Below are 10,896 nucleotides of genomic sequence, written 5' to 3' on the forward strand. Positions count from 1 at the left end.
ATTGCTGGCTCGAGATAATTGGGGTTGCTACAAAAACAAAAATGCAAAATGGACTTTATTACATCGGAGAAGTCACAATATTTATGAATCAATAAATATGTTCACACCCATATAGAATTGCGTTATTTGTTGCTCAAATTTTTGAATTGGCACTGCAAAGTAGTCATAATGTACATGTGGATCCCAAACGCGAAAAGAAATTTGCAACTTATGTTGATATGACAAAACTTTATGAAGTGTAAGCTAAAATGACAGAAGTTTTGCAATTTCGCTAGAATCCAAATATGTTGCATGAGACATGACAACGGTTTGACACACCTAATGGGGGAATTGAGAAGACGAGGGATTTGGATTAAGGAACTGCCAAGACATGGATAATCCATCTTAATTCAAACCCCACACAGCCGAAATTTCCAACAATTTCACCTTACTTTCGCACTTTGTGGTTAAAAAAAAAACATAAAAGAAATGGTAAGACATGAAGAATGCCTTAATTTCAAGCAAAAAGGTTTATGGTTCAAGTTCGTTGACACATCTTCATTTAAAAAACCATGGGTAACAGGAAGTTAGTTAGAATTTGGGTGAATTTATAAGTAGAAAATAGTGCAAAGAAAAAACTTCATTGTGTAAATAAAGAACAAGCATCCGTACAATTTGAACTAAACTGGACACATTTGCGATCATTTTGTTCCTGTTTATGTGCATGCCATATTTTTCCAATTTATCCCACACAAGAAAGACAATGTTTTCTTTTATACATAAGGAAGGGAATAAAAATGTAACTCTAATTGAACCAAAATACTTGTTGTAAATTTTGAATGGTTTTTTACTAATCGTGCAACATTTCATATGATAAGGACTTCTATAATATTTTTTCATTAACAATTATAAAATTTTATGTAATTTAATGCATTAATACTATTTTATGCTGATTTTTTTTTTATGTAAAAAAATTATTTTATTAATTTCTTATTACATAAAAAGTTGCATAGATTAAAAAATTGAATTTTAAAAATTTTAAATTATAGTGTTTTCAATTTTTAAGTACAATTATATTTGATAAGTATTTAGTTATTTATTTTGTTTTTCTTAGTTGCAATATTTATCGTTATGAATTGAAAATGATTTCCTTAATTATTTATTGGTAATTTATTTTCATTATTTGTAAATTATATTTCATAAATGATATTTTTTTCCTGACCTAGGTTTCAAAATTGCAGCAACGTTGATACTACTTAAATGATTTATTCTATTTCATTTAAAGAATTTCTTTTTCTAAAAATATTCTGAATTATGCGTTTATCTTTAAGATATTTTGTTTATCCAATTAATATCTTAGCACAGCTTGTTATATATAACAGCATGAATATAGGCTTAGTACATATTTGGCATAGATTTTTTTTAAGCAATAATTTTTTAATAAATTCTTAAAAAGCTGATATAAAATTATTGATTATTTTTTAAATTAGATTGAATTAAACACACAATTAGTATATTTTTATCCTACTTATCGTTCGCAACGAGTGAAGGATAAAATTTGAAATTTCTATAAATAAAGAATATAGTCAAATATATTGATAATGTATAAAGATCTTTATACTATTATTCAATTATATATTGCTATTTAATTAAAAATTATATCTATAAAAATTTCTAATTAAATAATAATATAAAAATTTTACATTAACAATGAGTGAAAATCAAACTCGGAAATAAAAGAATAAGATGAAATGATTAGTCATTGCATAAAAGTTATACTTAGAAGTTGATTCAATAACCAATATAAAAAAGGCTTCACAAAACAAACAAGTTCATTACATATATATTTAGTCCATTTTCTTGTTATCAAAGGCCTTGTAAGGATCATTCATAGCTTTTGAACCTCAATGGCACTGAAAACACCGTAGCTAGAGGTTCCCTCATCATCATCTTCGCTAGGTTGGTCAAGTGCCAATAGTTCTTCATTATACTTGATACTATCTATCCTCATTGTCGTCACTTTGCCATCAGATTCATATCCTTTAAGAAGGTTAACCACTTGCTTCATGTTTGGTCGCTTCTCAGGCTCACTTTGTACACAAAGAGCAGCCACATTGATTGCTTGTTTGACTTGATTTTCATCAAAGTTCCCTCTTAGTTTTGGATCAACCAAATCCCTGAACTTTCCTTTGGTTATCAAAGGTTCAGCCCACTCAGTTATTGTTCTCTTAACCCCACCTGGAAGCTTTTCTATGGGCTTTCTACCAGTTACAAGCTCTAATAGAAGAATTCCAAAGCTATAGACATCACAACTTTCAGAGACCTTTCCCCACATGGCATATTCAGGTGCTAAGTATCCCAAGGTACCCTTTACACGGGTAGTCATGTGGCTAACTCCTTCTGGTATTAACTTTGCAAACCCAAAATCAGCTACTAGAGGTTCAAATTCTGAGTTCAGAAGTACATTACTTGCCTTGATGTCCCTATGGATGATGTGAGGTGTGACCTCATGGTGCAAGTACCTAGCAACAAACAGGATAGAGTAGAATAAGTCCACTTTCAAATTTTCAAACAGGTATAGATAGAATAAATTTTAATTCAATGTTGACATCAAATCTCTTCTAACATAAATCCATTTTAACGTTTCATATTAAAATGTAATTTTAGAAAGTTTTTAAACGCACACTATGCTTTATAAGCTATCTTTGGCTATGCTGCTAGTTTTAGGACTCTTAAAAAGGTTACTTTTGCTGTCACTGGAGTAAAAAGAAGTCATATCCTTTCCAATAACACTTCAAAAGTGATAGTACCGATTAAGGCCAGTGAGCAGAGCAATCCCATACATGATGCACCCATTCACAAGAATAAATATTTTTCTATCTTATTTTTCATCAATTTCTTTCTTAATTATTTTTTTCCTACTTATTTTCCATTATATCCAAACAAAACATTATATATTTTTTTTTCTTTCTTTCTTTTTCTATTTCATCATACATCAGATACTTTATTTTTTCTCTCTTCTTCTCACGTGATCTCTCTATCCATTCCACTCCCCGTTTTACAGGAGTAAACAACATATATAACTTCTTGCAAAATTATGAATACTTGTATTTTATCGAATGTTTTATAAACGGGAAAATTGTTATGAAGTGAGGAGGAAGCTTACAGAAGGCCTTCTGCAGAGCCAATTGCAATCTTCATTCTCCTTTGCCAATTGAGTTGCACTTCAACAGCAAACTGGCCGTGGAGATGAGAAAGCAGGCTAAGATTTGGCATGTAATCGTAGACTATAAGCCGTTGATCATCCCCAACAAAGTAGCCCCTAAGACCCAGTAAATTTTTGTGCCTAACCCTTCCAAGAACTTCAACTTCTACTGCAAATTCCATCTCTGCCTTCGAGTTCATTGATTTCAGTTTCTTCACTGCTATCTGCAATTTCCATTAGCCATAAGAGTCAATGGTGAAGAGACTGACACTGAGTTTTGAACTCCATGATTGACATCCCAATAACGAACATATAGTGGATAAATAAAAATGAGGCCTATGATTCAATATTTACCTGAAGACCATCACTGGTTCTTCCCCAATAGACGCTTCCAAACCCACCTTCACCAAGCTTATTATCTTCACTAAATCCGTTGGTAGCTGCATGCAACTCCTTGTATGTGAATATTTTCCACGAATTGTTAACTGCACCAAATGATGTTGGCCTACAAAATTGCAAGTTCAATTTCAATAACATAATATGTAGATTAATGATCATTATAACAACTTTGTTGAAAGCTAAAATTAGTAATTCAGTTTTTCCAATTCATGAAAAATTTGACATGATAAAAAAATATTTTTATTAAAAACTATAACATTTAACTGTATTAAGGTATTTAATTATATATTTTAATTAAAAATTTACTATATATAAATTCTGATTACATACAATGTTACAAATTTTAATTTATTTTAAAATGATTTTCATAAGAGTAAAATGAAGAAAAGTAATTTTACATACACTTCTTCGACCTTCTCTGAGCCGCAGCAACTGAAGGAGGATCCCATAATTGGAACTCTGTGAAGGGATATGAAGTGATGAAAAACTTAAGGAGCTTGTCCTCAAATGAAATATTTTCTTTTAAAGAGTGCCAAAGTCGTTTTTGTCCTAAAAAATCCCACTTGTAAATGCCGGCCGAACGACCTTGGCCGGCTAATTCAACTTCTCATATCAAGATTGCTTGAACAACTATAATAAATTACGGGGTTTGAATTGGAACAGATACAATACTAACAGTTGTAATTGTAACATAAAATAATATACTTGTACTCTTTAAAATTGTTGATCTATAGATATAATTGTAATTGTAACAAAATAATATGCCCTTAAGATTCCTTCTTCAGCAGTCAGCTTGATGATCTATACATTTTTTTTACAAATATACAAGTGAAGTCAACTAAAAGATTTATGGTCTGTTTGAGTTTAGTTTGGAACACTACATGCTATATATAATTATAAGATTAACGACTACATTTTTTAATTTTTTATTTCAAGGCGATATCCTTTTGGTGATTTATTATAAATCTTCACATTTTTGTACGGATAAAGGTGTGAGATTAACTCTCAGAAAATTAATCCTAAAAAAGGGATAATAGTTAAATAAAATTCTTTTGAAGTGGTGAATTTGAGATTAAAATTTTTAACATTACTGGTAAATTTTGCTGTAGATCGTAGTCGAATCCTTTAACTACCACTTTGGGATATTGTTGTAGGTTAAGAAATGGAGGCCACAAATAACTATATATAGTGCGTATTATTTGTTTATATTTTACTTACTACTTAATTAAATATATTTTACTATATTGCTGCACTTAATTCATTAACAAGCTTTTAAACCTTACTATTTTTTCATTAATTAGAAGTAATTTTGAAGCTCAAGGTCATATAAAGTCGTGTGTTTTTTGTCTTTGACCTTGAGTTTTTCCTAGGCAATATATATATATATATATATATATATATCAGACTCAGTGTTATTAACATGCCAATTGGACGTATTGCAGGTTCTTAAGCACCACAAAATTAAAATGTTGGTCAACTTGATGTCATGTCTCATCTATCCAAATTGCTATATGACATTCAATTTAGATGTGGTTGCATTTGTATGTTTTTACATTTTATTGAATATTTAATCGTCTATATATTTGCGAAGTTTTTCTTTCATATCTCTGTCGTTGAATTTCTAATTATAGAAAAAATGTTAAAGTCGTCTCATTCCAAATTCCAAAATGACGTACTAAAAGACTTAAAACAAATATTCACCGACTAAATTTTCACATAAAAGTTTAATTTTTTGTCAAAGTCTTTTGGCCTATTAAATAAACCTCTCTATATTTGATCCCAAGGCCCAAGATGTTATGGTGGACATAAATTGGTGTTGTACAGTTGGGCATGCTTGCCATTTTTTTCACACCACCCTAAAAAAACAAGGCCATGATGTAATTAGCAAAAATCATAATGCAAAAAGCTAAAATATATGAGCTGGCCCATGCCATGGCTAGAAATTAATGGACTTGAGGGTCGTTGGGTTGGGTTTTGTTTGCCAAACATTATAGCTTAATGAAAAACATTTTGGGCTTTGGGCCTGTGACCTCTGTGGGGTTTCCCTCCTTAGGCCATCTTGTTCACTGATTGACAAAAAATTCATGAGAAATCGTTTCAAATCAAAATGGGCTGAAAAACCTTACACCGTGATATTATTTTTAAAAAGTTCAAGAAATAATTTTAAATTATTATTTAATACACTTTATTATTAGTGAATTCATATGGATTCTTTCAAATATAAGCTGGGTCCATGGTGTTTAATAAAACTCACATGAAGTTCATTAAATAATAAATAATATGTTTATATTGAATTAAATTTATTAGTTCAATTATAGTCAATTTTAAAATAATTGAATTTTACATTTAAATTATTTTGCTCGTTATATTTCAAATAAATTAATATAAATTTTAAATTAACATCAAAATATCGTATTATATTCTTATGAAAAATATTAACAAAGGTTAAATGATATGAATCTATACTTAGACCTTATCTAAAAGAAGTTTTTGAAAGAAACAACCGACAAGACTTTTTCCAACATGGTACGGTCAATTAAATTTTCAAATGAAAAAAAAAAAGCTTCAACTTCCATAAAAAAATAAATAAAACTTCACTCATCATAAATATACTATATAATATTTATATTTAACTGGGTTGTCTTGTATTTTAAAAATCTTTGACATGTCTTATACTATTATTATTACATCGACATGGTCATTATCTAGCCATATACACGCATATACTGAGGCGTCCAAAAGTTGTGGTTTTCGACCATTTTCATGGTAGTGAGAAAAAAACGTAATCGAAGTTCAGTGCCTTGGCTACACTATTGTCATCATTATATGAAGGAATGTTTTGATTTGACGCGAAGTAGCTAATGGGCAACTCACAATTATTGGTACCTCATCCTCGTTGAATCCACAGGTTTCTCTTTATAAACAACCGTCACCCACAGGAATCTCAAGACATCGTGACCAAACGATTTCATTATAATCTACTTGAACATTGATGTAATAACTGTAGAAGCTAGCAATATCGCTTCAATTATTTAACATCGTGAAAGATTGAAAAAGGGGTTCGTTTGTATGATCTCTTTAAGGTAAGGTGGATATACATGAATCAAAGACTAAATTGAATAGACGATCCAGTGGAGGAGGTGATTACAGCATGATTATATATAGTTGGATGCTGACCCAAATGGAGGTTGCTGTGTGACATTTTGCTTTGCGCTGTTCAGGCGTATGCAAAAATATAGTTGTTACTTCTCACATTTTGCTCAACTTGTGAACACATTTGAAGGAGTCATTGAATTGTGGGAGGAAATTGATGTCGCCCTCATACATATATCAATCATAAAGTAACCAACATTGATTAAATGATCATGCTCAATTACATGTATGGATATGGATGCAGAATTACAAGTAATTAATGAAGTAGTTACATGATGACATCAATGATATAGATAAGGAGGGGATCAAGGGAAGGGTTGCCCGCATGATGATATCAATATTGATGTCTTACTAATTTTATCCTCTATGCATGATATTCCTGAATTTTCGTTTTCTTTCATTTTTTTTTTCATTTATAAATTTTGTTTTCTTTCGATTGAAACCATATAGCCTTCTTTAATAATGCAGACAATTCCGTTGCATCAATGTCAATAAAGCCTTAACAACGACAATGGGTTTAGCGATTTGAACCCGATACAAGCTAGACAGCTAGCCGCATAGGACCATATTTATCCCACTAAATTGCCATTGTCATTTTCATATTAGTTGTTGGTTTCTGTTATGTAGTTTTGCTTCTTTCTTCCTAATTCTTCAAATTGCAACTTCATACATATAGAAAAAGGATAACTTCTTACTTCCTTTGATCATTGGTAGGCATCAGAATTTCAACTTTTTCCTCAATTTTGTTTTAAAACAACTCTAATTTTTAAAAAAAAATTTGTAAAATTATATATGTATGTATGTGTATATATATATATATATATATGAAATATGTTAGTATTAACTTTTAAGGCATAATTTAAGGATTAAAAAGTTGTAAGATTTTATTTTTTAAAAAAAAAGATATTTATCATTAAAAAGTGTACTGATTTTTTTAATGTAAAAAAAGTGTTAATTTACCAAAATATGAAATTCTGGAGTCAATAATAAGAGCAATTTTTTATACTTCAATTTTATAAGTAATTTTTAAAACCTATACATGCAAAATTAATCCCAAAAACTCATATTCCTATGAATTATTTTATCAAACCCATTTTTAAAATAATTAACCATAATATTAACAAGATTATGTATTTGAATATGGTCGGGGTAGGGGGAGGCTGCCACCTATGGAAAACAGAGGCAACAGAATATGCAACAAAATCAACCATCGTTCCCAAAGAGGAGAGAAAACCAAAGATGTAGTATATAAAGGAATTTGATCATTTCCTGATTCTACTTAATGAGGATAAAGGGGGAAATGAAATCTAACGTCGTAGTTTACTTTTGATTTCCACGATTAAAGACCAAGTTGATTTTATTTTAGAGACACCATCACGTTAAATTAGCATTTTCCTTTCCCCAAATCCAATTTTGGGGTGCAATAGGGTTACCAAAAAATGGCGACTGCATTTATTTGTCAACTAACAAGCATGTCTTTTCTCCCCCTCCCTCTTTGTTCGTGTTTTCTTTTTGTGGAACCTAATTTATTTTCACACGGAACATGTTTTCAATTATCATATGGTGCATATTCGTATAGGTTTTAATTTCAATTTCGTAACTTCTTGAACATCTTGTGGCCAGTATAAACCGAACGGTCCATTGTAATTCAATGGTTTTAGTCGCTTACAATATTAAATTTATGTATTTTTAGACAAAACCTACGCATGACTTGAAGCATGAAGATTATAGATGAACAGAATTCTTGGTGAACGAGTACATCAAGGTCTACCCGAAAAGGTATATGGTGCGCTACACTAAGCAATTGGAGGACGCATTTTCTATGCAAAAGAGTATAGAACCTCAAGTCAAATATCAAGGAAAGCGGTGTCATCATCTTTTTATCTTTCATTCATGGATTAGCAAAGACTATTGTTATAGCTATTACTCACGTAATTAACACACAAAAGAAAATCTTTTGAATATGGGGTTGCTTTAACGAAACAAGGGAAATACACTTGGCGATTATTAGATTTTTCTTAAGAAGGGAAAGAATAGGAACAACAGCTCAAGATTGCCTATTCCGCATGCAATATTGTACAGATATTCGTTTATATTTTGGTTTTGCTTTGATCGACCAATTACAAGAATTAAAGGATTATGTTTCTATTATATATTTCTCCCCACACTTTACCATTAACTTTTTTTCGGGGGGGAATATAGAAGTACTACGCATTTCAGTTACAGACACCCTTTGTAACATATGCAATATATGCACTGCTATATACTTCACAAGTACCAATACGAAACAATTTTGCTTGATGTTATCATGATTTTGGAGGCACACTCTCGACATGCATTAAACCCGCAATACCGTCTTGAGTTACCCCACTTCTTCAATGCCTGAAAAGAATATCAATCAATAAGAGGACCCCCCCAAATAAAAAAAATGTTATTTTAGACTTTACGACAACTAAAGCAGTCTACAAAATGGAAAATGTATTTCAGGGCCAAAATATTTAATGCCACATTTACGCTTCTAAGACATTAAAAATTACTTGTTAATAATAATGAATGCAAGAGAGAGAAATAAACATTTCGCTTATTTTATTATTAGTTAAAATTTATTAAAAATTATAAAATTATTATTCTTTCTCACACTTAAATTAATAATTTTATTATACTTTTTAAATTTTTAATAAATTTTAGCCTAATAAAAAATTTGTCTTACTAACTTTCCTATTAATAACATCCCTAATATGAATTCTGGACACAAGAAAACAGAAACAGATGTAGGATAGGGTAAATCTACTTTATTTTAAACCTTGGCTTGGCTCTGATAAAATGTTTGTTTGGCATGAAAGTTGAAACAACGAAACTTTATTATTCTAGAAACATTAAGAAAATGCCAGCCCTTAAATCAGCAGTTTCAGAATTTCCAGAAGCTGTTTTCAACAGAAAACCTAGAACTTGGTAGACGCCAGACAAAAAACCGAAGAATAGAGAATATAGAAATAAAAAAATGGTAGGCTTTAAACAGAAGCAAATTAAAAGAGTGCCACGAGGAACAGTGCGGCTACTTCATTTCACGGCTTCTTCTCGCCGCATCAAACACATCACACATACACCAAGTCTTCTATTCTTGCTTGCATATACGGCTTTACACGTTACCTTCTTCATAATACGACTAAGACACCACGGACATATGGTACCTCATCTTCTTTTTCCTTCTCTTTTTCTGCCAAAACTAGCCCTCCTGTGTGTTAAAATTCCCTCTTACAATTCTTATCTAAAAACCAAACTAAACCAAACCAAAACTAAAATTGTGAAACAACAAGGCTTTCCATTCCACCTCAACGAATTTACATTCCCGAAATAATATACACATGAAAAGAAAAAAGAGAGAGAGAGAGTAAGAAGAATCTAATTCTAATTTCTAAATCAATTCCCACCAATTGTTGAACATGCAAGCTCAGTTGCAAATAGAGACACCTAAAACAAAGTTCCAAAAACCAGCTTCACGAGCTTTGCTATTTTTTTCATGTAATTACCATTTACCAACCCAGCTACAAAACAAATTCCCGAACAAACATGTGGCGATGCAGTTCAACTGTTTTGATCTGACGAGGTGTCTGTGTCTGTGTGTGGTGTTTCCGTGGTCCCGCCGCTTCCCTGTTTCACGGTCTGTGCCGTTTCCTGCGATTTTTGGCTCTGTTCACAGGTACAGGTGCTGCTGTTGTCGCCGAAAGAAGACGACCTGCTAGTGCTGGTGCTCGAAGACATGCTCGGAGTGGCTAAGAATGTTGGTTTCTCTTGCCCCGCCATAATCACCAAGATCTTCTCCTCATACGCTGTCTGCGGTTTCTGGTCTTGCTCGTTTTTTCCCTCCCCAGCTTCCAGGTCTCGCTCTGATTCCCCGTTCCCATCAAGGTACCCCGAGAGCTTCCAATAGGAACATGCAAGGATCAACAGAGCGAAAGCTATGAGACCCAGCATCGCCGCTAAGCCACCGAACAAGTAAGGAACAGGAGAATGCCATGGCGAGTGTGGTTGTTGCGCGGAAACAGGGGCTCTCTCGTTCACGTTCATGGGTTCTCTGTATGCAGCCATTTTTGTTTATATGAAACAGAGAGAACAGAGGAAAGAAAAAAGAAGAAAGGGAATTATTGTGAGAGGGAAAA

General features: G+C 31.8%; 2 protein-coding genes across 2 annotated transcripts; both read right to left on the reverse strand.

The window, feature by feature from the left end:
• Nucleotides 1-1,867: 1,867 nt before the first annotated feature.
• On the reverse strand, nt 1,868-4,032 carry LOC113848326 (PTI1-like tyrosine-protein kinase At3g15890). The gene is made up of 4 exons (XM_027477788.1): nt 3,986-4,032; nt 3,539-3,689; nt 3,146-3,408; nt 1,868-2,501 (listed from the first exon to the last, which is right to left on the reverse strand). The coding sequence occupies exons 1-4, from the start codon at nt 4,030-4,032 to the stop codon at nt 1,868-1,870; spliced, it is 1,095 nt and encodes a 364-aa protein (XP_027333589.1).
• A 5,738-nt stretch (nt 4,033-9,770) lies between these two features.
• LOC113847412 (protein GLUTAMINE DUMPER 3) lies at nt 9,771-10,896 on the reverse strand. Its single transcript, XM_027476510.1, has one exon. It carries the CDS (start codon nt 10,823-10,825, stop codon nt 10,322-10,324), a length of 504 nt encoding a protein of 167 aa, XP_027332311.1. The 5' UTR covers nt 10,826-10,896; the 3' UTR covers nt 9,771-10,321.

This window comes from Abrus precatorius, unplaced genomic scaffold (assembly GCF_003935025.1).
Source record: "Abrus precatorius isolate BTA unplaced genomic scaffold, Abrus_2018 Scaffold8, whole genome shotgun sequence".
Classification (NCBI taxonomy): domain Eukaryota; kingdom Viridiplantae; phylum Streptophyta; class Magnoliopsida; order Fabales; family Fabaceae; genus Abrus; species Abrus precatorius.

Excerpts from the sequence above, each read along its gene's own strand:
- LOC113848326 (XM_027477788.1), bottom strand. The coding sequence starts at position 4,032 with ATGGGATCCTCCTTCAGTTGCTGCGGCTCAGAGAAGGTCGAAGAAGT. Across the intron at positions 3,690-3,985 it reads TCAGAGAAGGTCGAAGAAGT|GCCAACATCATTTGGTGCAG; the intron begins GTATGTAAAATT and ends GCAATTTTGTAG. Across the intron at positions 3,409-3,538 it reads GAACCAGTGATGGTCTTCAG|ATAGCAGTGAAGAAACTGAA; the intron begins GTAAATATTGAA and ends TGGAAATTGCAG.
- LOC113847412 (XM_027476510.1), bottom strand. The coding sequence starts at position 10,825 with ATGGCTGCATACAGAGAACCCATGAACGTGAACGAGAGAGCCCCTGTT.